This window comes from Dendroctonus ponderosae, unplaced genomic scaffold, assembly GCF_020466585.1.
Source record: "Dendroctonus ponderosae isolate FM_Combo_2020 unplaced genomic scaffold, Dpon_F_20191213v2 Dpon_F_20191213_1, whole genome shotgun sequence".
Lineage (NCBI taxonomy): Eukaryota > Metazoa > Arthropoda > Insecta > Coleoptera > Curculionidae > Dendroctonus > Dendroctonus ponderosae.
The window spans coordinates 8,603,236-8,629,572 of NW_026017110.1; the positions used below are offsets into that span (position 1 = coordinate 8,603,236).

General features: G+C 37.9%; 6 protein-coding genes across 9 annotated transcripts in view; 2 read left to right on the plus strand and 4 right to left on the minus strand.

Annotated features, from left to right (window-relative positions):
* The window catches only part of LOC109539514 (protein nubbin), a 62,781-nt gene extending 47,257 nt beyond the window's left edge, over positions 1 to 15,524 (plus strand). For both annotated transcript variants that reach the window (XM_048665794.1, XM_048665798.1), the window contains 5 exons: positions 2,139 to 2,198; positions 7,112 to 7,227; positions 7,872 to 8,138; positions 8,975 to 9,317; positions 12,129 to 15,524. In XM_048665794.1, the coding sequence (XP_048521751.1) occupies positions 2,139 to 2,198; positions 7,112 to 7,227; positions 7,872 to 8,138; positions 8,975 to 9,317; positions 12,129 to 12,643 (1,301 nt within the window). In that variant the 3' untranslated portion in view covers positions 12,644 to 15,524. The remainder of the gene's footprint in view (positions 1 to 2,138; positions 2,199 to 7,111; positions 7,228 to 7,871; positions 8,139 to 8,974; positions 9,318 to 12,128) is intronic.
* Positions 15,525 to 17,683: 2,159 nt separating this feature from the next.
* On the plus strand, positions 17,684 to 18,712 carry LOC109539552 (15-hydroxyprostaglandin dehydrogenase [NAD(+)]-like). The gene has a single exon (XM_019907360.2). It carries the CDS (start codon positions 17,771 to 17,773, stop codon positions 18,668 to 18,670), a length of 900 nt encoding a protein of 299 aa, XP_019762919.1. The 5' UTR covers positions 17,684 to 17,770; the 3' UTR covers positions 18,671 to 18,712.
* On the minus strand, positions 18,662 to 20,151 carry LOC109539492 (ferritin, heavy subunit). Its single transcript, XM_019907274.2, has 3 exons — positions 19,677 to 20,151; positions 19,128 to 19,352; positions 18,662 to 19,076 (listed from the first exon to the last, which is right to left on the minus strand). Exons 1-3 carry the CDS (start codon positions 19,779 to 19,781, stop codon positions 18,858 to 18,860), a joined length of 549 nt encoding a protein of 182 aa, XP_019762833.1. The 5' UTR covers positions 19,782 to 20,151; the 3' UTR covers positions 18,662 to 18,857.
* On the minus strand, positions 19,842 to 21,671 carry LOC109539483 (soma ferritin). Of its 2 annotated transcripts, none has more exons than XM_048670271.1 (4): positions 20,917 to 21,671; positions 20,707 to 20,863; positions 20,464 to 20,550; positions 19,842 to 19,940 (listed from the first exon to the last, which is right to left on the minus strand). In XM_048670271.1, the coding sequence occupies exons 1-4, from the start codon at positions 21,318 to 21,320 to the stop codon at positions 19,842 to 19,844; spliced, it is 747 nt and encodes a 248-aa protein (XP_048526228.1). In that variant the 5' UTR covers positions 21,321 to 21,671. The 2 variants fall into 2 exon arrangements, with proteins under 2 accessions (XP_048526228.1, XP_019762821.2); XM_019907262.2 differs by lacking the exon at positions 19,842 to 19,940 and adding an exon at positions 20,223 to 20,413.
* Positions 21,672 to 21,738: 67 nt separating this feature from the next.
* LOC109539502 (soma ferritin-like) lies at positions 21,739 to 23,442 on the minus strand. Its single transcript, XM_019907285.2, has 3 exons — positions 23,042 to 23,442; positions 22,178 to 22,402; positions 21,739 to 22,125 (listed from the first exon to the last, which is right to left on the minus strand). Exons 1-3 carry the CDS (start codon positions 23,144 to 23,146, stop codon positions 21,925 to 21,927), a joined length of 531 nt encoding a protein of 176 aa, XP_019762844.2. The 5' UTR covers positions 23,147 to 23,442; the 3' UTR covers positions 21,739 to 21,924.
* Positions 23,443 to 24,218: 776 nt separating this feature from the next.
* LOC109539538 (zinc finger protein 143) lies at positions 24,219 to 26,243 on the minus strand. 2 transcript variants are annotated; one of them, XM_048670260.1, is made up of 6 exons: positions 25,905 to 26,243; positions 25,567 to 25,842; positions 25,376 to 25,513; positions 25,169 to 25,314; positions 24,847 to 25,042; positions 24,219 to 24,793 (listed from the first exon to the last, which is right to left on the minus strand). In XM_048670260.1, the coding sequence occupies exons 1-6, from the start codon at positions 25,906 to 25,908 to the stop codon at positions 24,363 to 24,365; spliced, it is 1,191 nt and encodes a 396-aa protein (XP_048526217.1). In that variant the 5' UTR covers positions 25,909 to 26,243; the 3' UTR covers positions 24,219 to 24,362. The 2 variants fall into 2 exon arrangements, with proteins under 2 accessions (XP_048526217.1, XP_048526213.1); XM_048670256.1 differs by having other exon boundaries at positions 25,169 to 25,317; positions 25,905 to 26,239.
* Between the last annotated feature and the right edge of the window lie 94 nt (positions 26,244 to 26,337).

A 26,337-nucleotide genomic window follows, 5' to 3' on the forward strand; every position in this document is an offset into this window, starting at 1 on the left:
GTCGATGAAACTGCGGCGTCTACAGGGTGGCATTTTTTGTCCGGCAACGTTGACTTTTTGTATCGTTTTCTTCTTACTGAATCTTGGGTCTTTAATTTAATTTAATAGATATAACTTTCTGAATTTATTTAATTTAATTTCTCACTGCACATTTTTTGAATAAAACGAACGGCAAAATTGCGAGTTGAGGTGTTTAACACTTACTCATAACATACAGTATGTTCCAAAAAACGGCCGCATCTACAAGGTGGATTGAATTATACATATTGAATACAAAATTATGACTTTTTCAATACGTATATGTAGCACAATTTTTTAAAATAAACAAACCATGTTTTAATTTAATTATCAATCGAATTTCAGAAAGCAAAATTAAAGCACTTTTTGAATAGTTGTTAAGTGTATTCAATCCATTTTTCCAGAAACCAACATTTTTTTTAGGTAAACTAGAAAATAATTTTCAAATGCTCAACAGACGAATTGTGCTGTTTAATTAAGACTTTTCTTAAAGGATGAAATTTCATTAAAAAACCCCAAGAGTAGTGAAGATGCGAAAACCATCGGTTATATTGAAAGCAAATGTAAAAAAGAAAAATTAGTTAGAAGTCTAACTTTTCTGAATGTTTTTAAGGAAAAGCCCTTAAAACAAACCAATGGAATGAGAAAAGCAATTTGTCCACCGTCAGTTCAATAACACGAAAATATTGACATTTAAGTAATAGGCACAAGATTGTTGTTACAAATGGAAATAATTAATAAGAAAACAATTAAATGGCTGGAAAACTGGAGGGACATCAATCGGGCCGTTCAATCACACGACAAAAGTAAATTCGAGCAATTAATAAGGAAAAAAACTAATACTCTCCCAATTAATGTGAACAATTAATTTCGGCAAAGTGGTCAGCAGCGGAAAAAACTAACCGACCAAAAAAGAAGCAATAATATCCCATAATTGGATTGCCGAGGGATTAAGCCAATAATTTACTACCGATATCAAATGCAAGCATCGATGCAGTTAAGCGATCCTTTAATTGAAATGATATTTTCGCTGTTTTGATAAATTTCGTTTTCGTTTTCGAATCGTTACCGCTCGAAACTGGCGCGATTAATGTACGAAAAACCGGGCCTCGAAGGAATTGAAACAAACATCTCGAACTTTATCAATCACACAACGACAGGGCAAATTCACGTAACTGAAAAAACAATTATTCAAAAATATGTATGTATTTTTGGGGTATTCAAATGACACATATGGGATTTGAGATAAAATGCTTAAAGGTAATTGAGCAAACATTGTTTTGTCGGAAGCTTTTGAAATTATTTCAAATGCGTAATATATAGGTGGGGTTTATCATCTGCGACTTAGAATTTACGACTTATTAGTTTTATTGGGGGCCTGTTTGTCATGCCGCAATTATTTTTGGGATAGTTTACTACTAATTTGAATGATTGAAGTCGATTTTTTGCCTCAAGCACTTAATCTTACTGCCATCCATTCTAATGCTGACTACGAAAGTGTCCAAGTTGTTAAGGATATGTACATTAGAGTCTGTTTTATTTATGAATGCGGGGACATAAGAAGGCCCATTTGGAGACCGAAGTGTCCATCTACAGGCGTCCCGGGTAGTTTAGCTGTTACGGCTCCCTTGGGAACACTGACCCTCTGCTATTATTTTTCGCCCTCAGGACCCTGGCTTTTGCATATATCCTACTTTATACAAGTCCTTATTTTTCCCACTTTTGTAGTGAATTTCCACAGTTGAAAGGATACCCGAGCTTTCAACGTGCTTGCCTTTATCTTGATTAACCGTGATCCTTCCGGCTCTTTCGATCAGACGATGTAAATTAATTTTTCTTTATCCAACTTCGAGCTGATATTTGCATGTCTGCATAGGTAAAAAACGCAGATCGCGTGTGGCCGCATTAAAACCGATATGAATATGGCGATTCATGCATATTTAAAAATATTCTTCTATTACATACTAGGGATTGAAGGCTTGAAACCACAGCATATGCTCATTGGATCCTTTCCAATTATGTGCATGCTGAATATTTATTGGATGTTTAATACTTATGAGGGCATTAGTCCAACAAAAATTATTCAATTACATGATTAAAAGTTTTTTTTTGTGTTACAGTTGAACACACGGCTGCGACGAAGCCGGAAAATCCCCCAACGCCATTGTCGCATCATGAAGGTAAGAACGAAACCTATGTAGAGCCAGCCAACCCATATTTCCCAGTCAAACTCGTTATATTCAGGGAAAATATGTACAGCAATTTTCCACTAGATTGTGCTTAAGCATGTTAAGTCCTGCATGGGCATTGATAAAGCAAATAGCCTTTTGATAAGCTCCCTAATACGAAAATTTCACGCCGCTGCTTTCCCACATTGAGCGAAGGGTGTTCGGTTTGGTCCAGTCGACTTTACCCCATTTGCCCACTTGAAATCGGGGATGTTTTTTCGATTTTAAAATATCGTCACTTGACATTCAAAACCAGTCGAACAAAATCTGAATATATTTAACATTCATTCTGTGGCCATTCAAACTTTGCCGGAAAACCCTCAAAGAATCTCGTAGGCGACGCACGAATTTCCCGAAGCTTAAAAATGCGCCCGTTTTGCATATTTTTCGTCTACACAATGGTTGTGAGAAATTCGTGGAAAATCGCTGAGAAACACATCAGGGAAATTAAAACATTTTTGAGCAACCATTTTAAAATATTACCGCTCTAAAAACCATCTCACCCTCATCCATGAATTTCCCCTTGATGTTTTATGATTCAAAAATGTCGGCACGTGTCTTAGCTTACCCCCAGCATGTGACTGTTTCCTTTATTAAAAAGGGTTAAGCTGTTTAGGCGGGGTTTATCTTCTCTATGATGGTTAACGGCGGAAGATCAACTTCGAATTACCCATTAAAGATTGGCGCTTCGATAAAGAGCTTGCGGTTTTCATAGTTATTTCAATAACGAAAGAGACAGTTGAACAACTTTTAGAAAAGAAGATATCGAGGATCGGCCTCCAGAAATCCACCTGATTACCAAGTTTTCACAAGTTAAGTATTTTTTCTCCTAGAAAGCACAGAAGTTTACTGAACTATTGGACATTTTGGAAAAGCGGAAGATATTGAGAATCGGTCTTCAGAAAAAAAACTTCTACGTTGATTGGCAATTATTCGGAAAACGATTCCCGGAATTTCCTAATTCAGTTTTACTCGTTGTTTATTACTTTTCAGAAGGAAAAAAACACGAAAGTTTATTTCTGCAGACCGATCCTCAATATTATCATTTGATTTTTTCCCCTTCTGGAAAAGAGTTATTTTTTTGCTGAACCAGGAAATTAATGTTTGGAATACTTGCTAGTCAAATCAGCAGTTTTTTCTTCGGAAGATCGATCCTCAATTTCTATCTTCACTTGCCATCATTTTGGCCAATATCTGTGTTTTCGAAGTCAAAAATTCACGAGTGAAGACTGAAGAAGGACACGTAATTTTTTGAAAGCTTAGTAATGAACTCCGAAGTTCCTTAGTAAAGACCCATTTTCGATATCTTCGCTTGAAATTATTTTATCATTTTTTGTAAAAAGTTTTTTCCTTTTTTTGGAAAGCAAAAGTGAAGTGGAAATTTAATGACATTCCGGAAGTTATTTTCCGACATCAAAAATAGTTTCCCAAAATTTCGGCCGTTAAATCAGAATTTTTTTTTCAAGATTGATCCTCAATATCTGCCTTCACTTATAAAAGTAAAAGGTCAACATTTCGGTCAATTTCTGTGTTTTCTTGGGCGATAAAAGCACGAGTGAATACTGAAGAAGGAAATTCCGGGAATCATTTTCGAAAGCTTTATTATCAATGCCATCAAAGCAAAAATACGCATAAAAACAAAGAGGAAATTTTGGTAATTCTTTGCCAAAATGTCCATTGAGAAGAAAATTAATTTTCCGACTGCTTGCTAGTCAAATCAGAAGTTTTTTTCGTAAGATCGATCTTCAATTTCTATCTTCCCTTGTCAAAGTTTTCCAAAATTTATGAAGTGAAGACTGAAGAAGGAAATTTTGGAAGTTTTTTGCCGAAATCTTGGCAATCAACTCAGAAGTTCTTTTTGAATACCGATCTTCAATTTCTTTACTTTAAATGTTATTTTCTCTCTTCTGTGGAAAGCATTTTCTTTTTTTTTGGAAAGCAAAAGCACGAATGCAAACAGAAACGAAATTCGGGTAATTCTTTCAAGAAAAATCTGCTGCTGGTGAAGGAATTTAATTTTCCGAAAGTTTGGTTGAAACCCAAGGCTTCTTTTTCGAAAATCGATCCTCAACATATTCACTTTTCAGAAAAACTGCAGAAATAAATCCATTTTCTAAAAACTTAGTAATCAACTCAAACAAGTTTTCTTCACATTCATCGATCCCGGTAATCGGTTTGGCACAAACTTAATTTGTCTTATCTTTGCCTGCTTCTTCCTATAAAGAAAGTGAGAAAAGATGGAACCTAATACCAGCATAAGTAATAAAGTCAGTAAATTAATTTAAAACAAAGCAATTTGAGTACCTAAAATAAGGAGTAATTTGAAAGTCACACAAATTTTGGTTTCTGAGGTCTTCATTGTTGAATATTCTGATTTATTTTCCTGACTGTGCGTACTTGTTATGATATTCTTATCTTTCCTGGGACACAGTCAAAGTGTGAAATAAAAATTTTGAAACATCGTTTATTTCATTACGTTTCGGCGAGACAACAGCGCCATCATCAGGTTTATAATTTACAAAGTGTTAAAACATTCATAAGTTTTTGAGGGAAAAAAAATCTTCCTTTTGGGAGAGCAAAACACCGGATAAACTTACCTCATGATTGGTAAAAATCAACGTCATTTTAGGTCTTTGCTCATGCAAAGCCTGCTCTTTTAGTTCTATACTCATGGCTTTATTAGGGTTTGGTAAATGTTGGTTGTCGGTATCTGGTCTGAAATTTACTGCTTTCGCATGTTTTTTATTTGTATCATTTCTTGGATTCTTCTTTTATGATAATTTGTTTCCTTAATTAATACATCAGCGTTGTCAAAATCAAAATTATGCAACATTTCGTATGCATGTTGTATCAATGCTGTTTTATTTTCACTAGTAGACTGTATTTATGTTCGTACATTCTCTTTTTTAACTATTGTTTAGTTTGTCCTATATATGTATTATCACATTCTAAACAATTCACTCTATATACAGTGTTTGATATATCCATTTTGTCAGTTTTTGGTTTTACTTTTGGGAAACATTCAGTTGATAAGTTGTTTTTTTTTCCGCAATTACAATGTTGTGCGGTTTTAGTATTTTTGAAATTTTTTTATTGATTTCTGGAGGATTTCTATTGGTAGTGATATATATGTATCTTTTCTTTGTTCTTCATTACTGTTATATTTAGTTGAGTTGTAAATTTGGTTAATTCTTCGCTTTATTATTGGTTCCGAAAATTTTTTTGGGTAGTTATTGTTAAGTATATTTGTCATTGTTAAGTATATTTGTCATTGTTGAATATGTGGGACAAAATTAAAACAGTCAATTGAAGTTAACGAATTCCACTTCGGGCCAACCAACTTTCACTTCTCATGTCTAATTACATTCAAATTTATCACTGATTTATAGAAAAATTAACGTTTTAATCACCAAATACCCGCACAAGTTGCACATTTACCTACTAGAACATTTCTGGATTTTCAATAAAATTTCATTCTCCTATTAATGACAAAAATGGAGTTTCCGACCTAATAATTCATATAGGAACAATAAGCCAGAAATTCAGGGTTTGTTCATGAGCCGAACTGCAGGTAGTTTCAATTGAATCATCAGAAAGCATGCGCAAATAAATTTTCCACAAACCTGATAATCAAATCAGAATTATGTTCCCCAAAACCGGCACCCAAAATCTTCATTTTTCAAAGTCGTTCAACATTTCAGGCAACTTCTGTGTTTTCGGTGCGGAAAAGAGCAAACTTAAGAAGAAAATTAATTTTGTGGGAAGTTGGTGATGAAGTCAAAAAGGTTTTTATCTGAAAACCGATTCCTAATATCTTGTGAACGAGGAGATAAATTTTCCGAAATCTTTTTGCTTAAATCAGATTTTTTGTCTGAAGACCCATCCTCAAGATCTTCCACTTTTCAACTGTCAACCTTTGTGTTTTCAACCAAGAAGGAAATGAATGTTCCGAAAGATGAAAACTCACCAGAATGTTTTTTTCTGAAAACCAAACTTCAGGATCTTGTGCCAGTTAAAACCCCAAGAAATGAAGCAAAAGAACCAATCCAAATGAGTGTTGAACATCATTCAAGTTCTTCTATAGTAAATCGTTCAATCCGCAAATTTGTGAAATAAAGTCGTCAAGTCATCAGGATTCTTCCAGTATCCACAAGTTCAGGGGTGGCATTCAAAACCTGCCACGTCACTAAGAAGATTGATGATTAACCCCCAGGTCGGCCATTGTTAACATGCTGCTAACCCTTGGCTTAACCCTAATCTGTATGAAGGTAACCGCGTGCGCCAATGGTGATTTTTCTTAATCAAAAATCAACCGTTTCAGCCCTTTTGTTATTTTCACCCTCTTAATGCGACACGCGCGCCATTTTGATACGATTTAAAATTTTAAAACGAGCTTTAGATGGGGCGCTGGTGTGGTCGTTTAGAATCGATGAATTAAGTCAGTTTGATTTTTTTTCGTTTAAATACTTAAGCAAACGTGAGTGAAATCCAGCAGAAGAGTGATCAGCGCGGTTGAGTGAACGCACATTGGCAATATTTTCGCCTGTTTAAAATCGATCAATCATCAAAGTCCGATGGATCAACGGTCGATCAAATGCTATTTTCGGCCGAGGGTGAATTTTAACGCGAAAACAGCCAAAGGGTGTTAACTGCAGTCAAAGAACAAAGAGAATGGTGTTAATCCGTGAAATTCGCTTTTAATCGATTCGATGTAGTACGCCGCATATGCCAATATTGTTAGATGCCCATTTTGTTCTTTTTTCCTGTCTGAGTTAGTTTTGATTTTTTTGCCATCCTTTGCGTAAGTGTGTTTTCAGTACCAACCCAAAGGTTTGTCTGGATGTTAAAAGCGCGATTTGTTTCAGATGGCAACAACAATGACGAATGCAGTGTCGATGAGCGGAGTGAAATTAGTGAAAACCATTCGGACAACCTTGATGATAATTCCGTAGATTCCGATCGAGATGGGGCTCTTAACTTGGTAAGTTTCGTGATCAATAATAAATTCAAATAACATAATTTCTGGTGTGGACATAAAAAATTGAAAGACCTACAAATGGCAAACAAAAGCAAGAGCTGCGGGGCACCAATTTAATTCGCATGTAATATTTTCCATGTTCTCCCAATGGAATTTAAACTTTCCGAATGTGCCCGGCAAGAAACTGTTACATTGGACAGCCGAGATTTATATATGATGTTTAGAGCAAATGTTTAGAAAAAGGCCATTCGCCGCTTAATAACTCGAGGGACGCGGCCGTCAATCGCAAACCAATCCAACATGGCAAATATTCCCGAGGAGAGTTTCATTATTGAAATGTAAACCTGATGTTCCATGGAATATTGTTGTTAAGCATGCCGCCAATAAAACTCCACTTGAGCCCAATTAATTGCCTGATCATGAAAATTGAAAATGCGCTGCATGTAGATCAGCTAACGAACCATCACGAAAGTCATTAATGTTTTGAATATGAGTCTACTTTCAATAATGTATCATGCACTTAACAAATTCTGTCCGGTCATGGCTTAATTGTTCCAAAATCATACGTTCAAGTTTGATTAACCACTCGAATATGGTTAAGCCATTGGATACGGTTGTTGTTTTCTTAATTAATTTCATTGCTTCAGGTCACCGCTCAGGCAGATCAACCCCGTTTATCCGCCCCTAATTCCTCGAACAACACCCCCAATGCGGACGCAACCAGTTCCAACTTGACGGCCGCCTTGGGCAACCTTTCTGGAATGTTTGGCCACAATTTTCCAGACGTCCAGAACATGTTGAGCAGTCTGCAGGCTTTTCACAACCCGCAAGCCATTCAACAGTTGCATCAGTTCGCGATGATGCAAGCCGCTGGACCGTCCTTAAATCATGCACAGTTGATATTTCATAATCAGGTAAAACAACCCTTTACTGAGGGCAAAGTTTCTAAACCGTTGCTTTCTTCAAGGGGCTTCTTCAAGGGTATCCTAGATCGGGGTTAACTCACAGAAACTCCCATTCAATACAGGTGTGTTTGCTGTTTTTAACACCAATTAGTTGCTTCCAATTTTCCTCCTTCTTCAAGTCGATCTTAATAGAATTAGTTGATGTTGCATGAAACGCTGCTTTGCAACGAATTTAGTACACGCACTGCAGATCAAAAATAATCTACACAGTGTCCCAAAACAGCCAAGCAACTTTATCTATTGAGTAAACTCTAGCCCAGCCTAAGCAAACATTTCACTCCATTCATCCGAGTAAACATAATCGAACAGGCTTATCACCAGCAATAAAATCACATGTAAAATGTAGGTTAATATAGCGCTAAGTATTTACTGATTAATGCATTCGATAATTCGACGAGAAAACATTCATATGTTATAATTGTTTAAACATAATTGTTTAAACATTGAAGACTGTGAATGAGCCTGGCGGCGGCCTAACTTGCATCTAGTAGTAATTCAATAATTCGATGCACAATACCCACAATATACCAGAAAACGAAAAAGCACATGGGCGACTCTTAGATCTAGATTTCTGGTGCAATTTCCTGTAGGCTTTCATTTAATTTATCGTTTATATCGTTATGTTTCTGTTTTTAAATCCGTTGCTTTTCATATCCCATACTTGATGCAATTCCCCGTATTTTGCAATAAATTATTTCCAAAATGCCACAAGAAAACAGCACGCAAAACTAAATGCAACAAATGTATAGGGCCCCTTTAGATGTGACTTAAATTTTTATTTAAAGGTCCAGCAGCTAGCACAGGCTGCTCAACAGCTTCAGCACATACAGAAGGCACAGGAACAGACGTCGCATCAACAGCAGCAAACGCATCATCATCAACTGAATCAAGCAATGCCTTCGAGCAGCCAAATCGCACATGTGGCCCAAAATCCAACTTCGCCGCCCATTAATCACAATATTCCTGCTAACATACGCTCACCAAATGCACCCGGTTCAGGAATGCGCACCCCTCAACAAATGAATACTCAAGCGAGGTTGCTGGAGGCCATTTCTGATGAAACGCAGCCAAAATTGGAAGAGTTGGAGCAATTCGCGAAAACATTCAAACAACGACGAATAAAACTGGGTAAGATAATTTGATTGATTTTTTTCCAACAAGACACTAGTACCACTGCAAAACACTCAGAACACGGGAAATATTTTGATTAGTTTTTGAGCGGTTACGGTTTTGAGCCGCTTCAAATTGCTGCTTCAGTTAGGAAGACCCGAATTTTTTTAAGGAGAGAACGCAATTGGGCAGGAAACCGCACTTTGAGATCGACTTTTACCAAGCTGGCAGCAATCATATGTAGAGTCAAGCTTCTTCTAAAGATGGTGAAAATTTCAAAACTCTGCGTGCATTAGTTTGGAACAGTTGATTAGGAACATCCATTAGGAGACTGGTGTTTAGTAATTTGATAAAATTCAGGGTTTGAGGCGATTTTGATTAAACCTTCAACCCTTTTAGATATTCAAGCATCTTCTAATGCTGGTAAATATTCCAAAATTCTAGATGCTTTAGTTTGAAAGGCGCGCTTTTTTAAAGACGATAGCGCAGTTGGTTAAGAAGGTCTATTATAAGACCGACATTTAATAAGCWTCAAAAATTTAGAATTTTCTACTTGCTTTGGTTTGAAAAACGTGATTTTTTTAAGTAGATAGCGCAGCTYATGATGAACGTCCATTATAAGACCGATATTTACTAAGCTGGCAAAATCAGAATTTTATGCGATAATGATAAAACTTCCAGCATCTTAAGAGTTGAATGTTAACGGATTGTGAAAATTAAAAATATCTACTGGCTTTCGTTTATCAGACAGTCATTTTTTTTAATAGAGAGCGCAATTGATCTTGAGGCTCTATTATCAGATGGATATTTTCTAAGCTGCCAAAAACCCGAATTTTATGCGATTTAGATGAAACTTTGAGCGTGTGTAGTGTCGTAATGGTCTGTAAAAATTTCGAGTTTCTACTTGCGTAAGTTTGGACAACAATAATTTTTTTAAGCAGAGAGCGCAGTTGGTCAAGGATGTCCATTATGAGACCGATATTTACTAAGCTGGAAATATCCAGAAATTTCTGCGATTTGGATGACACTCTGACCGTCTTTAGGCTCGTCAACTGTCTCTTTAACAGATTGGGAAATTTGCAAATTTCTACTAGTTTTGGTTTGGAATGCATAATTTTTTTGCAGTATTTACGTTTTTACTAAGCTGGCAACAATTCTGTTTTCGATTTTTATGCGATTTTGATGAAAGTTTTACCGTTCTTAGAGCCAAATATCTTTAAACGATGGTGCAAATTTGAAATTTCTACTTGCTTTAGTTTGGACGACAATATTTTTTTAAGTAGAGAGCTCGATTGGTTAAGGTATTTACTATTATAAAACCGATATTTACCAGGCTGGAAAAATCCAGAAACTTTCGCGATATTGATGAAACTCTGAGCGCTGTTAGACTGGAATATCTTTAACTCCAAATCAAAATCAATTCGTGGGCTTCAGTCATTTATTGTCTATTTATCAATTAAAATACGTTTCGGTGTTTTCCACCATCATCAGTTTCTATGTGTAACACCGAAACGTATTTTAATTGATAAATAGACAATAAATGCCTGAAGCCCAGGAATTGATTTTGATTTGGAATTGAAACACAGTCAGGAAAGTATGTACAATATCTTTAACAGATTGGAAAATTTCCAAAATTCTACTTGCTATGGTTTGGAAGGGACAGATTTTTCTTAGTCGTGAGCGCAGTTGTTCAAGAACGTCCATTATGAGACCGATATTTACAAATCTGTGAAAAATCATAGTTTTATGCAATTCTAAATAAAGTTTCAGTATCGTTAGACTCAGCTGTCTTCAACGGATGGTGAAATTTATAAATTTATACTAGCTTTCGTTTGGAAGACATGATTTTTTGAAGTAGTGAGTGCAGTTGGTTAACAACGTCTATTATAAGACCGGTATTTACGAAGTTGGCTAAATCAGAATTTTGATAAAATTTCCACCGTTTTAGGGTCGAATGTCTTAAACAAATTGTGAAATTTTCAAACTTGTAATTGCTTTGGTTTGCAAAACAAAAAATTGTTTAAAAAGAAAGCGCAATTGATGAAGACTTAATTTTAAGATCGATAATTACTAAGCTGGAAAAAATCTGAATTCTGCGCGATTTTCATGAAACTTTCAGCATCGTTAGGATCAACTGTCTTTAAAAAATAGTCAATTTCAAATTTCCACTTGCGGAAGAAGTTTGGAAGACGCGAAAGTTTAAAGTCGAGAACGCAGTTGATCCAGGAACGTTCTTTATAAAACCGATATTTACTAAGCTGACAAACATCTGAATTCGATACGATTTTGATGACACTTTGAAACTCTCAAGTCACAGTAAAAGTTTGCAAAGGATGGTGAAAATGTCAAGTTTCTGTTTGCTTTAGTTTGAAAGTCGCGATTTTTTTAAGGAGAGAACGCAAGTAATTAAGATTAGCCATTATGAGACAGAGATTTACTAATCTGAAAAAGAACAGGATTCTAGTCGATTTTAATTGAAATTTCCGTGTCTTTAGAGTCACGCGTTTCCAAAGGATGATGAAAATTTCAAATTATTACGGGCCAATTTTTGAAAAACACGAATTTTTTAAAGAGATGACGTCAAAACATTCATTATGAGACTGATATTAACTAAGTGTCTTGAAAGAGTATTTAAATTTTCAAATTTCTACGGTGAAACCTCACGATTTTCAGCAAAAAACCAACTCCTCAAATGTGCGTTGTCAGCTCAACGCATATCTTTCCACCTAAAAAAACTTCTAATATATAACAAAAATTTTTAAATATTTGCACCCATTTTACGAAAAAATCCAAGATTTCGGCGATGATAGATTCTATTCGATGTTGCAGGTTTTACCCAAGGAGATGTGGGCCTGGCCATGGGCAAACTCTACGGCAACGATTTTTCGCAAACAACCATATCCAGATTTGAGGCGCTGAATCTGAGCTTTAAAAATATGTGCAAGCTGAAACCACTGTTGCATAAGTGGCTTGAAGATGCCGACAGTTCGATGGCGAATCCAGGTGCTTTGAGTAATCCGATGGCTACACCCGAAACAATCGGCCGACGAAGAAAGAAAAGAACCTCTATCGAGACCACTGTTCGTCTAGCGTTAGAGAAAGCCTTCATGAGGAATCCGAAGCCGACTTCGGAAGAAATTTCCATGTTGGCCGACAGTCTCGGAATGGAGAAGGAAGTAGTGCGGGTTTGGTTCTGCAATCGCAGGCAAAAAGAGAAACGGATCAATCCACCCCCGGCTGCAATGGGCTCGCCTCCAAATGGATCGGGAATGTATTCTCCATTAGCGCTGGTCACATCGAACCACCAGAACTACAACCCGAACCTGATGATCAAGCAGGAATGACCCCACGTCAACTTCTTTGCCGACCATTTTATGGACTAATGCTGGTGAAGTTAACCTTGGTGAAGTGTTTAGTGCAATAGTACAATCCTTTGGGTTGATTTCGCATGAACGTTTATAATTTTTTATAAAAAGTCTGAGGATGAAGCGAAAACGAAACGCGATAAGTCAGGAAGTTGACACGAAAGTCGTTGGTTCAAGGTAAGTCAACCGCTCGAAGTGCTTTTGCCTGGTTGAACCCCAAACTGATAGAAACATTACATTATACTTTCGAATACCAAAAAACATTGCTGAAGAAACACTGGCACTGTTGGCACGCCTGCACGGTTTTTCAAGGACTTTATATTCAGCAGGCTTCCGCAACGAATGAAGAAGTAAGGAAGAGAAAAATGTTAATCCAACTTGAACATTTTGATGAAAATCTCAATGAATTTGACTTTCCGCTTTCTGAGGAATTGCCAACGTTTTTGCCTCGGTTTAATTCAATGTTGAGTGCACACACTTGTGCACTAACTATCTAGTAGCAGATTTTTCTAATTTTTCTTAAAGAAACTGTTCGTATATATTGTTTAGCTGTTAATATGTCTAATTATTACTATTATATACTTTTTTGTTGCATTCAGTCATTTCTGTGTTACTTAGAACATTAGTCTTAGAACAGTATTTTTTAAGCTCCACTCCACACAGACGGAACACTATGTATTAATGAACATTGACAAATGGCATCTATCTGTCTACAGGGTCTCAGATTATTAAGTTCGAAGTTTTTGCCCTTTGTCGATCGTGTAAGCAAAGAATATAAAGAGTTCGCACCACGCGAAAAACGTTTCTTGTACAGGTCAACATCAGACAAAAAATTGCAGCAAAGTGTGAGACTGATTTTATCAAATTAAGCGTCTTATGTTCATTGGACTGTAGATTTTTCTGCGCAAGTTTTATTCTTTAGAAAGACAAAAATGCATCACTGGGGAATTGTTGTCTAGTATATTCTGAATGTTTTTATATTTGAAATAAAAAATATACAAAATATCTAATATATTTACTTTTATTTGCTTTTATTTATAAACTAAAAACAAAAATTATTAAAATAAAATAAATAAAATACTATTTTGCAAGTACCACTTTGCAAAGTGGTAATGCAGTATTTTCCTTTGAAAAAGGCAGAATTTGCACATTTTTCACAATTAAGAAGGAATTCTTTATCTAGGTCACACTCGGGATCCAGTTGCAAGAGAAAAAATCCAATTAGCCAAGAAATTAATTTAGAAAAAATACCTTGACGTTTAAGAAGTAGACCAAAGAAACAGACACCTACATTAAATTTCACCAAAATTCTTAATTACTTTTATTTCCGTTTTTGTTAAACAATCAGATTTAAGTCCAGGCCAAAAAACGTAGTCGAAGAAATTTTCTATGTAGCTTTTGAGAACGATCGCAGACTTGCTATCGAAACTTACTAACTGGAACATTTATACCTCCTCATTTAAACGTGTTGACTTGGTCGGATTAATTTTGTAATTTGAATTAATTTTCGCTTCTCTTTGATGGAAAGCATTTGTGTATTATAAATGATTTAACTGAAAAATCGTATTTAGATGTCAAAATCAAATCGACTGGTAACGTTTCCCGGCGGCCGATTGGCCTGTTAAGTCCGCTATTTCTTCAATTTTAGAAGCTGGTGAGTTTTTGCCTTTTTTTTTGTTGTTGGGCATTAGAATTTCTTTCTGATGATTCGCAAGCACGACTGTCTAGAAGAACTTATTTTCCACTTTTTTGAGTTTAAAACTCGCGAAACTCTGAATTTGTTCGTCCTGTCTAAGTGCAAACTCTTGTTAGTCTTTGCAGTTTGTATAATTGTAAATCTGTCGATGTAGAAATGTATTTACGTAATTTAGCCGTTTGCATTATCTGGCGAGTTTTCAAGTTTCCATTTGAATATGGTGGAAAGTTGATAACTGCAAATATACAAATGTTACTGTACATATATTTCTCGGGTCTTTTAGTCAGAGAGGACCAATTTAGAATCGTTGTAAAAGTTCCTATTGATAATTATTAACGTTGGTATTAAACGATATCATTCGACAAGTCTAATCATAGATTTTAGTAATTTATGAGTTGTACATAAAAGTTCATTTCAGAGACTGACGTTATTACAGTTATTCAAATCTCGAACACGCCCGCAATTCGAATAGAGTAAACTTTTTATTTGCTTAAACTTTAAACTATTTTTTTTTATTTATCGTTTACAAAAGGTAACAGTTAAAGAAATCAGGCCCTCGTGTTCGAAGTTGAAAATCTGGTCACCTTGTAGATGATTCTTTTACTAACAACATTTCCAAGCGGTGTTTTAAGCAAAAATGAGTGGAAGAAAAGTTGTTAATAAAAATATTATATATTAGCTGAAGATTGGAAACGAATCAAAGCCCCTTGTAATAAAGTGTACAAACCTACAAATTGTTTTGTAAAAAGTCCTACATATCCAGATAAGTATAAGGAAATGATAGTCTGTGGATATACTTATAAAATCATATCAGCGTAACTTTAGCGTAATGTTTTTTGAACGTCCCAATATTTATTTTTGTTTCTATTGTATGACCCACTGTTTGTCGCATTTTGCCGAAAAAGTTCGACTTGGACTGGAAAATGCCACAATGCAGTTACGTTGTGTAGTAATTATGTACGTAGGTATATGTGTGTAGCAGTTACACCATATTTGGCATCCAAGACAAGATGAGCCAAAAACACTTTCAAACAGTATACAGTTTTTCTTATGTCCAAGTACTAAGTGTATCAGAAAAAAGACCCTATTCAGACTTGTACCATAAGTATAGGCAGTGGTCTAGGCAATAACATCCATTTTATTTTCATTAAAGAAATGAATTTATATCGTTTTATTTATCCGAACCTGAGGCCTTCTTTTCCTGATTAAGTCTTTGAGGAGCCAAAGGTTGCAAAGTCCTATGCATCCGATTTTTAATCATCCGACAGCGTCAATGTTTTATACATTCTATCGAACTTTGTGCATTTGTAGAGTCAAGTCTTTTCTAAAGACAGTGAAAATTTAAAATTGCTACTTTTATTAGTTTCGAACATACAAATTTTAAGAAAATGGTACGCCGTTGAGGACGATCATCGATTTTCAGACCGTTATTTCCCAAAAATGAGGATTATTTTCAGTTCGTTACTAATCTAAAGTTTCAGCATCTTTAAATTGAGGTATTTCCTATCGGTGGTGAAAATTTCGAATTGCTGTGTGCTTTGGTCTGGAAAATATTTTAAACAAGGGAACGCAGTTGAGTTGAAACAACATTATGAGGCCGATATTTAGGTACTAAGCTGGCAAAAATCAGAATTCTACTCGATTTCAGTTAAACCCAATCCTTAGAGTCCAGTAGGTTCTAACAACGCTGAAAATTTCAAATTTTTACGTCCACTAGTCTGGAAAATATGAATTTTCAAAGAAAAAAGCGCAGTTGCGAATAAAATAAATTGCTTCTTGTTTTCAAATTCAAATTGCTACTTGTTTTAGTCAGAAAGACTTGATTTTTTAAGTGTGAAGCGGATTCCTTTCAATTTTGATTAAACTCTCAGCATCTTTAGAGTCTAGTATGTATATGTGTGTCAAATTGTGCTCATTTCAAATATCAAATTTTTTAAGGCTAAAGCGCAGTTGGGTTAAAAAATCCATGACAAAACTGATATTTACTATGCTGGAAAAAATCAGGATTTGTGTCGATTTCAATAAAACTTTCAGAGCCTTTAGAGTCAGGCATCTGATAACGATTGCGAAAATTTCGAATTGCTACTTGTTTTAGTAAGACATACGTGATTTTTTAAGTGTGAAGCGGATCAGAGTTAAGTTCAAACATCCATTACGAGACTAATATTTAATAAACTGGTAAAACTTCGAAGTCCTTCCGATTTTTATCAAACTCTCAGCATCTTTAAAGTCGAGAAAGTTCTACCCATACTCAGAATATCACATCGCACCCTGCGTTATTTTAGAAAATCTGAATGTCTAAAGGCGAAAGCGCAGTTGAGTAAAAACATCCTTTACGAGACTGAAGTTGGTAAGCTGGAAAAAATCAGAATTTTGGTCGATTTTGATGAGCCTCTAAACGCCTTTAGAGTCGAACATGCTCTGCCCAGCCATACTGAAAATTTGAAATTGCTCCCAGTGTTAGTTTGGATAATATGAATTTTAGAGTCAAGCATCTTCTAACGATGGCGAAAATTTCAAATTGCTACTTGCTTTAGTCAGAAAGACGTGATTTTTTAAGAAGAAAGCGTATTGAAAAATGTATATTTGCGCTCTGTATCGTCTAAAATCAACAAAGCACAGTTATTTGCAAAGAAGCAGCGTAATTTATTAAATGTTAAAAAACCAGACTTGGTCAATGGAATTTTATATACAAGTCGATAGTAAAATTGCATTTTTGCTATAGATGACGGCACCAATTAAATGCTGATACACACCATTTCTAAATTTAAGATAAAGCTGAACTCACCTGATGAGGGCTAATAGGCCCGAAACTGGTCATGGGAGCAGACAATGAAGAAGACTTCGTCTTGGACTCCTCTTCAAGTCTAGCGGTATCGTTGCGCCACCCAGTAGTTGCGGTGCACACCCATTGTCTATCGTCGTTCGCCATTTTAGAATGCTGAATAGAATTTACGCTGGAGGGTAAACGTCAGGTAGATTGAAAAAATCACGTTATTTCTGCAAAAAGCTCTCTAACGACACGGACAATACCCGAAAACGATGCCGGAAAACTTGCGGATTGATAAAATCGTATTTTTTTCGCAGAAACATCGAATAATTCCGAAAATCTTTGAAAATTGTAACGGATCGAGCCCAACACACTGCTTGCTGACCCACATTAAACAAGTGACTAATTCTACGAAATGGCGCATGACTAGCGTTGATTATTTTATGCTTTTGATTGCCATTTTGGTTGCAAATCAGCGAAATTGTGTGTGAGTGTTAAAGTGAGAGCAATAAGCCCGAAATTAACTGATTAATTCCGTCTGAAACTCCCCGGAAACCTTCACAGGGGGTCTTACCTTCACAAAGGTAAGAAAACCTCAAAACTACTTTCAACAACGTCACGAAGACAACCTCAATTTGAAATGTTCCGGGTTCTCACGCGCTTGAAACCCTCATTTTCTGAGTGCGGCTCCCGCAAATCATCTCATCCGCCGCCTTGTCCACACGTGGAGCCCGGAGAAAAGCCCCAATACTCCAAACCCGATTGTTCCCGGGCTGTTATCATTGGCGGAACCGGCAGTGTAGGCCTAGCTACAGCTACTCAGCTCCTCTGCGCTAAGGCTGCAAAGGTCGCTCTCATAGACACAGACGCCTGCAAGGGAAAGGACGCAGTCACATCCTTAAACTGCTCATTTGGCAAAGACAAAGCGCTGTTCCTAAAGGCTGATGTTACCAACAAGATGGATATTCAGGACACTTTGAGGAAAGTGCGCGGCGAGCTCAAGCATGTGGACTTGATAGTGAATGCGTTCGGCATTTGGGACGAATCCAAATGGGAGGATGAAGTGAAAGTAAATCTCCTGGGCACTTTGAATGTGAATGAAATTGCCAAAGACATTGTCAGTCAACCGGGGGGACTTGTGCTGAATATCACAGGAATTCAGGGAATTGAAGTTTTCACCCCTGGTCCGGCATTAGCGGCCAGCTTTCTAGGGGTAGTGGGATTCACTCAATCCAAAGGCCATGAACGAAACGCATCGGCAAATGGGGTTAGAATTGTGGCCTTGTGCTGCGGTTTAACCCACTCACCTACCCTCAAGGAGGTGGAGCAGAGAACCTGCTGCCCAGCCATGGCCAACGACCTGAAAAACTACCTCAATGAGGGCTGCTGGCAGCAGCCGGAAGCTGCAGGAAAGGCGGCAGTCGAGCTGCTAAAATACGCGCCAAGCGGCAGTATTTGGATCGTTGAAGGCTCGCAGTTGTTTCATCTAAGGCTGCCCAGCTTGCACGCGTTCCGCACTTTAGAAACACAATTTACTTGAGCAACATATTTTATTCATGTGGAATACAGTATATGTCCAAAATTGGCTAAGTTTATTGCGCTATTTTCGCCTGTCTTCCCTATTCGTTATTTAAGAGTATGAAAATGTGAAAAAATGTGTCATCTTTCAGTTCGGCAGTGAATTATCAGTTCGGTTGAAGGTCGAGTTAAAGTCACGAAAAGAAAAGTCAGTTATAGGTACTAGAAGTATCAGTTCCATAACCAAGTGGGGCCATCTGGTAATCGTATATAACGAGCTCCCAACCTTCCCCTATACGCTTCAAGCCGGACACCGCATCGGCAAAATTCTTAATATAACACACCTGCGTTTGCATGAGAGTACCCACAAAATGGCACAAATTCACGTCCTGATGCCCTGACGCGACGCTATGAAGATGCAACATGCCCTAAAAATCAGCAGGAATTAATTGCGCGTTTCTCTTTCAGCTATCACTTGCCTCATGAGCGCGCTTCTCCAGCTCCAAAGCGTCCTGCATGATCTCCACGACTGTGCCCCATTCCTGCTTTTCTGGTGCCTCAATGGCCATTAAAACAATCCTGCCGCCTCTGATGTTCAGCTGGTTCATCAAACGTTTTGCATGTTCCAGTTCTGCATCTGAGGCGTACTTGAATATCTCGGAAAAGCCAGGTAGAGCTACATTATCTCTTTCGAGATGGTAAGCCTAGAAGAAAAATACTAGAATTTAATTGTAATGTAGCGTTGTTATAGTTGAGCGAAACAACACGACTGCCAGCAGCAATCTATTTTGATACAAAGGCTTTGATTTGGGTAATTGAGATGTTACATGTTAATTATGTTCTTTTCTCACTGCTTCGTATCAAAAAGCTGTAAAGAAGTCAACGAGCGGAGAAAATTCGGCCCATTCAAAGCCCAGAAATTTGGGACAAACGTCCCAAAGAAAAGTTTCTACGGCATGTTTCCGCTTCAACCATTAAAACTTGCCTAGAAGCTTTTAATGGAAAACTTATTTACGATAGGTACTTACCATGTATACGAACGTATAGCTAGTGAACAACTGCAAATTGATTTGCTTGTTAATCGCGTCCTCGCAATCCTTGTGGAAATTTTGACGCACTTGAGACTGGGCCATTTTTAAAGCAAATTCCAGTTTTTCGGTCGGGAAATTTAATGTTGGCTTCCGTAGCAGTAGCTATCGATTGAAAAAATGTAGAAAATGCGCTGAAATTGTGTACTGTGGCATGGACGACGCTGAAAAGGCGCCGCGTCGAATAACAGGGGCGGATCTAAACTGGAAATTAAACAAAACATTAGTCGCTTATGCAAAAATACGTGGTTTAAATGTACACAAAACTACCAGCGTTTAAAGAGTTTGCCTGCAAAGGACACATTAATTTACACGGGAAGGTTTCAGGCTAATTAGCTAGTAACGCATAAAAACTGACGAACGAATAGCAGATGTACTTGCTCATAAATATTATTGCATTATTATAAATTGGTGCTTTGATTAGTCGGCGTAAACAACCCAGTTGATGTCCAAACGGTTCGGGAATTCCTATACAAATCAAGTTGATTATTCGCACACGTTTATTTGTAAATTCGCTTGAGTTCCTCCTCGGACAACTCGGATTTGTACATGAAATTATCTTTGTGGTTGTTCACAAATGACTCGTAAACATGCAGGTCGAAGAGATGCTTGCCAATATCACAGTTAGTCATTTTTGATCTGGTCAGCAATCTGCCTAATGTCTGAATCGATTTATTCTGCAAAGGGAAATGTTGGCTACGTCAATGAAAACTCAGCGAAAACTTACGTGTTCTTCCAGAAATCTTCCCGAGACAAAGTCCACCAGCTGATGATCGCGATGTTTTTCCGCCAGCACCACCAATTTTTCCAATTTCTGATTTAACAAACATATTGCAGTGAAAAGGACGTCTTTTCGAGCTTGTAGGCCATTGTGGAATATAATTTAAGTGCGAAATTATTTTCCACAACCGAGAACTTCACCAATGAGTTCAATTCAAAACCGAGAGCTCTTATAGCAGAATATAGCTACCTCTTTTACTTGCGACTCCAACCGCACAGCAGTGAGGAACGTCTTGGAAATATCCTTCCAATCCTGGATGTCTGGCGGTTTGATGCAGGGCACTTGAACTTGACCGCCGCGCATTAACACGTAGTTGAGAAAAACTATTCCATGCTCATGTTCTTCCCTGCAAAGCCCAAATTTGTGTTTAAACGCCCCTATCATATTCCTTGAACTTACTCATGCATCTTCATGAAGAACCCTTGACATCCGGGCAGAGCAACCTGGCTCTTCCCATAGTAACACGCCATGGACAAATAAGCGAATGACGCTTTAAATTCAATTTCAATTTGCTCGTTTAATGCGGCTTCCACTTCCTTGTGAAACTTGTGACGGCCTGGATGTTCTTCATTTTTCCCACACTTTTTCCGATCACTTCCGCTGCTCTTTTGCTTCACCAAACTATCATAAGTGCTGACATTGCACGAGGGGCCTACGCCCTTATAAAAAGCGGCCACATTGATTTTATACATAACAGGCCCGATGTTTTTCCTGTGGTAGTTTATCAAGCTGGATTTTTGCGGGAAAAAATGTCGCCAGTACCAAACGAATAGGCGCCTGGAGAGCAGAGATATTGCCATCATTTAGCTTGCACTTGGCGTTTAATTGAATATTTCGTCCACATAGTGTATTTTTTATGTCAACTTCACTGGTAGGTAAACGGTAAAAGAGGGTGTTCCACTTTAACACCATAAAAAGGAGTTGTGATACCATTTTCATGAATGTTCATGCGGTAAAGCCGACCAGCTCTAAGTCGAAAATTTGGATGCTGGATGTTGCACGCGCAAAGTTCGCTCCAATTTAAATTTTTGCTTGCATTAGCTGACTTCGAGGTTTTTTTCCCCATTGGTTTGATGGAGTGCTGGAATATTCGGTGAACTTTTTATCACAGTCCAGCTGCTACAGCACGCATGAAGTGGAAGTATTTGGATCGTTGAAGGCTCGCAGTTGCTTCATCTAAGGCTGCCCAGCTTGCACGCGTTCCGTTCTTTAAAAACACCATTTACTTGAGCGAAATATTTTATTCATCTGGAATACAGTATATGTCCTAAATCGACTAAGTGTAATGCGCCAATTTCGCCCATCTTCCCTATTCGATGCCTAAGAGTATCAATATCTAGAAGAATAATAAACAGTTAATTCTCCGGCTCAGTCCGGTCAAAGCTTTTGTTGAGCCCTAAAACTACACTAAAATTTCCAGGTGAGTTGGCGTAGCTTGTTATCGAATACGACGACCCCCAAACCTTCCCCCACACGCTTCAGGTTGGTTACATAATCAGCAATCTCCTTAATACTAGTCACTTGCTCTTGCAGGAAATTCGTTTCCAGATAATCGCACAAGTTCACGTCCATGTGCCCTGACGCAACGCTATGAAGTTGCAACAGGCTCTAAAATTCAGCAGAACTTAATTGCGGGTTTTTCCTTTCAGCTATCACTTGCCTCATTAACGCGCTTCTCCAGCTCCAAGGCGTCCTGCATTGCCTCCTGCGGTGTGTCCCATTCCTGCCTCCCTGGAGCCTCAATGGCCTTTAAAGCAATCCTGCCTCCTCTGCTGTTTTGGTAGTCCATTAGAAGATGCGCATGATCCCGTTCGCTATCGCAGGCATGCTTGAAGTAGTGGATGAATCCACTTAGAGCTACATCGTCTCTTTGGAAATGGTGAGCCTACAAAACAATTTTACAGTGAAAACCACATAGATTAGAATGGAGTTTTAATTGTAATGACGCGCAGCTAAAGTTTTTGTTTACTCATTGATTGTCTCCGGCTGAACAGCGGCGCGTTTTGCTAACGCTAACTTAACTTCCATTCTCAAAAGAGATAGATTTTCGAGGCCATTCCTTAACACTAGTGGGTTTTTCGGGTTTTTAGAATGTATGGTCAGAACAGTGTAGCGTTCAAGCAACCCACCTCTGAAGATGTAAGCCACTCGTGCTTGCGAAACGTCAGGAAGAAATTCCATTTTACGACAGCCTAAAAACGCGAAAACCCACTAGTTTAAATTTCCATTGTATTTTTATATGGTGAGGCACTTTATATTTGAACGAAATACTCAGCACGATTGGCAGCAGCAACTTGTTCTGATACGAATCCCTTGATTCGGGTAATTGGAATTTTCTTCCACATTTCGTTTTAATTCTGTTCTTTTCTGACTGCTTCATATGAAAAAGCAGTCATTAAGTCCACGAGCCGATAAGGCCATTCCAAAAAAAGTTTCTATGGCATGTTTCAGTGTCAACCATTGTAGAAGCAACTTACTTCCATCTTAGTATTATTTTAATGGAAAACGCATTTAAGGTACTCACCATGCACATATACGTATAGCTGCAGAACAATTCCAAATTGACTTGCTTGTTAATCGCGTCCTCACAATCCTTGTGGAAATTCTGACGCACTTGAGAGTGAGCCATTTTTACAACAAAATCTAATTTTTCAGTCGGGAAATTTAATGTTGACTTCCGCAGCAGTAGCTATTGATTGAAAAAAATGTCGATTATGCGCTGAAATTACCGCACGGTGGCATGGACGGCGCTGAAAACTCGGGCGCCGCGTCGGATAACAGTGGCGGACCTTGAGTGCCAATTAAAAAAACATTAATTGTTTATGAAAAATTACGTGATTTATATTTACGTAAAACTACCAGGGTTCAAAAATTTTGATCCTGCAAAGGACACATTAATTTACACTTGAACGTTTCAGGCCAATTAGCCAGTAACACATAAAAGCTAACGAACAAATACCCCCCGTATTTGTTCATAAACCTTTTTGAATTGTTATCAATTTAAATGCTTTGATTAGTCGGCGTAATTTGGCGTAAACAACCCAGTTGATGTCCAAACAGTTTGGAAAATTCCTACACATAACACCTGTTGAAAACGTTTACTATTCGCACTCGTTTATTTTAAATTCCCATAATGTTCTAAATAAACTTCGACTTTAAACCGGCGCGGCAGCACAAATCGGAACCAGCCAAATTCAGGTAGCGATTTCATATGAGACTAAAGATGTTGAAAGTTTTCTTTGGCTTTGACTCAAAATGGATGTTCAAGTCCAACTGGAGTCTGTTTCTGAAAAATTCTGATTGTTTTAAGTTAAAACTCTCGATTGTTTAGGTCGGGTGATCGAAGTGGCCTAGCTACTGTTCCACCTCGTCCAATTGATCGTTTTTCAATAATTTCATATAATATTCGACTGAGTCAACACGAGCTTTCTTCATTTATAGCCATAAATCGCCTGTTTCCCAGAAATTCTGAATAAGCACAAATTCAGCCAGTGGCGAATCCCGAATCCAGAATCTTGATCTGGGGAGGGCTGAGGTCACAAAAAAGTTAGATCGTGTTGTATCAACGTATCGTAGGCTTTTCCTGTGGTAGTTTCTCAAACTGGATGGTTTGCGCCCACGGGGCTGGATCGAGTGAAACTTGGATTTGTGGAGGAAAAGTTAAAAAAAATGGGCGCCTGGAAGCAATGATACTGCCATAATTTAGCGTGCCATTAACGTTTAATTGAATTATTCGTCCACAATTTTTCTTATGTCAACTTTCTTCTTTGTGTTGACCCATGTCGGCCCAATAAAAGGCAGTAATTATGTCATTTTAATGAAAGTGTATGTGGGAAATATGATTGCTAGTGGGGCCACTCCAAGCCGACCAGCTCTAAGTCTAAAAATTGAATCCCATCAGGAGAGACCAGAATTCCATGCTTGACCTTTTGATGCACGTGCAAGGTGCGCTCCGATTTAAACTTTTGCTTGCAGTAGCTGCATTCGTGGTTTTTCTCCCCATTGGTTTGATGGACTGCCTGGTGTTTGTAGAGGGACGAATATTCGGTGAACTTTTTATCACAGCCCTTCACGTGGCAAGCAAACGGTTTTTCCCCCGAGTGGATTCTGGCGTGGTTCTTGTAGTTGGTGGAGGACGCAAAGGCTTTGCCGCAATTCGGATAGTCGCACACGTAGGGCCGCTCTCCTGTATGCGACCTGACATGGACCTTCCGTATGTTAGAAGTCGTGAAGGATTTTCCGCAGCCTTCCACTGGGCAGGCGAACGGCTTCTCGCCTAAAATGTGCCATTATTCACTCACGGGGTCTTAATTAGAGCGCTAATTTTACCAGTATGGGTTCGGATGTGCTTCAGAAGATCTCCAGAAGTTTTAAAGCTCTTCAAGCATACGCGGCAAGCGTACGGTTTTTCCCCAGTATGGGTTCTCCAATGAGTAGTTAGCGAATAATTGGTGGCGAATTTTTTGCCACATCCCTCGTAGCTGCATTGGAATGACTTGTTGTTGATATGGTTGCGTAAGTGCACCTAGAATACATTTATGTAGAGGGTTCCAAGTATTCAGGAATACCTTTTCGTGTAGAAAACTAGGGCCGTTCATAAAAGTCTTTCAAACTTTCACTTTTTCCACTAATAAAAAGACAATAAACTTACAGTCAGCAACTTGGATGTTGAATAGAAGTTCTCGCAGCCCTTGTACAAGCACTTGAATTTTTTGGGGGCTTCCACTGGCTTGCAGCCCTCCACATCATCAAGCATGATCATTTCATAGGGCTCCAGCTTCAGGATGCCATCTTCGGCTTCTAGAACAAAATGGCCCCTACTGAAGACTGTATGTTAAAGCTGAGAATGCGCCCCAACCTGATAGTTCGGATATTTCTTCTATACCTTCGGTGATTGATGTGGCTTCTATATGAGCCACCGTACTTTCTTCATCAACCTCTATTGCTTGAGTGGCAATAAACTGGGGCTCGACCTCTGAAGACTCTCCAGATTTGTCTGAAAATGCCTCTAATGCAGTCATTAGAGAAGGGAACAATTGGGGTGTTTACCACTGCTCGGGGGTATATAGAAGTACTGCTCATCCCCCAAAGTGACGATCTTGATTCCGGAATTTAGCACCCTGGAAGCATCCAAAACAGAATTTGCCTGGACCACATAAGATAGGGTGTCGCTGCTTTCAGGCTCCGGATTAGATTGAGGGTTTTCTTCATCTTGCTCTTCAATCTTCAGATAAATAATATCATTGTCTGAGACCTCGCCCATGAATGAGTCCAGTTGTTCCTCCTTGTCCAAAACAGGATAAACTGTAATTTGTGAATCGCCATCTGGAAAAATTTAGCTTTGTGTTGATATTTAGATTTTTCAAATGAGAAAGTAGGGAAATTACCCATAATCAATTGCGATTCTGACAGTGACAGTCCTAAAAAGAATCAGCCAGAATCAGCACTCCATTGGTTATTTATTCTCTGGTTAATTTAATTGATATTGACAGGGATTGCTGGATTCACAAGTTCAACAACCTCTAACATTTATACAGGGACCTTCACAAAGGTGTTCACAAAGTTCAGCTTATAACAGCTGAGTGTTTTTTAACCTTAAAATAGTCGCTTGCGCGCGATGCTATCGAAGCGTTGGGAAATGTCAGGCAGCATTTGAAAAATCAGAGTTTGCTTGATATATCATTATGCAACAAGCTGAAAATATAGCGAATTTTTTTTCATTTTTTGATTTATTTAGACTAGTTTGATTACTTTTCTTTAAATCGCTGTCAGCTAGAGTCATTTATAGAGTCTAGAAGAGCAAGAGAGAAAGATACTGTT

What these genes read in the sequence shown, in the direction of transcription:
- LOC109539502 (XM_019907285.2), bottom strand. Translation starts at nt 23,146, where the DNA reads ATGGCTCACTCTCAAGTGCGTCAGAATTTCCACAAGGATTGTGAGGAC. An exon ending in GCTATACGTATATGTGCATG is followed by an intron (nt 22,403 to 23,041) that starts GTGAGTACCTTA and finishes ATTGTTTTGTAG; the next exon opens with GCTCACCATTTCCAAAGAGA. An exon ending in TGGAGAAGCGCGTTAATGAG is followed by an intron (nt 22,126 to 22,177) that starts GCAAGTGATAGC and finishes GCTGAATTTTAG; the next exon opens with AGCCTGTTGCAACTTCATAG.
- LOC109539483 (XM_019907262.2), bottom strand. Translation starts at nt 21,320, where the DNA reads ATGATGGCAATATCTCTGCTCTCCAGGCGCCTATTCGTTTGGTACTGG. An exon ending in TGGAGTCGCAAGTAAAAGAG is followed by an intron (nt 20,551 to 20,706) that starts GTAGCTATATTC and finishes TTGTTAAATCAG; the next exon opens with AAATTGGAAAAATTGGTGGT. An exon ending in GAAGATTTCTGGAAGAACAC is followed by an intron (nt 20,414 to 20,463) that starts GTAAGTTTTCGC and finishes TTCCCTTTGCAG; the next exon opens with AATAAATCGATTCAGACATT.
- LOC109539552 (XM_019907360.2), top strand. Translation starts at nt 17,771, where the DNA reads ATGTTCCGGGTTCTCACGCGCTTGAAACCCTCATTTTCTGAGTGCGGC.
- LOC109539492 (XM_019907274.2), bottom strand. Translation starts at nt 19,781, where the DNA reads ATGGCCCAGTCTCAAGTGCGTCAAAATTTCCACAAGGATTGCGAGGAC. An exon ending in GCTATACGTTCGTATACATG is followed by an intron (nt 19,353 to 19,676) that starts GTAAGTACCTAT and finishes TTTTTCTTCTAG; the next exon opens with GCTTACCATCTCGAAAGAGA. An exon ending in TGGAGAAGCGCGCTCATGAG is followed by an intron (nt 19,077 to 19,127) that starts GCAAGTGATAGC and finishes GCTGATTTTTAG; the next exon opens with GGCATGTTGCATCTTCATAG.
- LOC109539538 (XM_048670256.1), bottom strand. An exon ending in CTATATACCCCCGAGCAGTG is followed by an intron (nt 25,514 to 25,566) that starts GTAAACACCCCA and finishes AGGCATTTTCAG; the next exon opens with ACAAATCTGGAGAGTCTTCA. An exon ending in CAACATCCAAGTTGCTGACT is followed by an intron (nt 25,043 to 25,168) that starts GTAAGTTTATTG and finishes AATGTATTCTAG; the next exon opens with GTGCACTTACGCAACCATAT.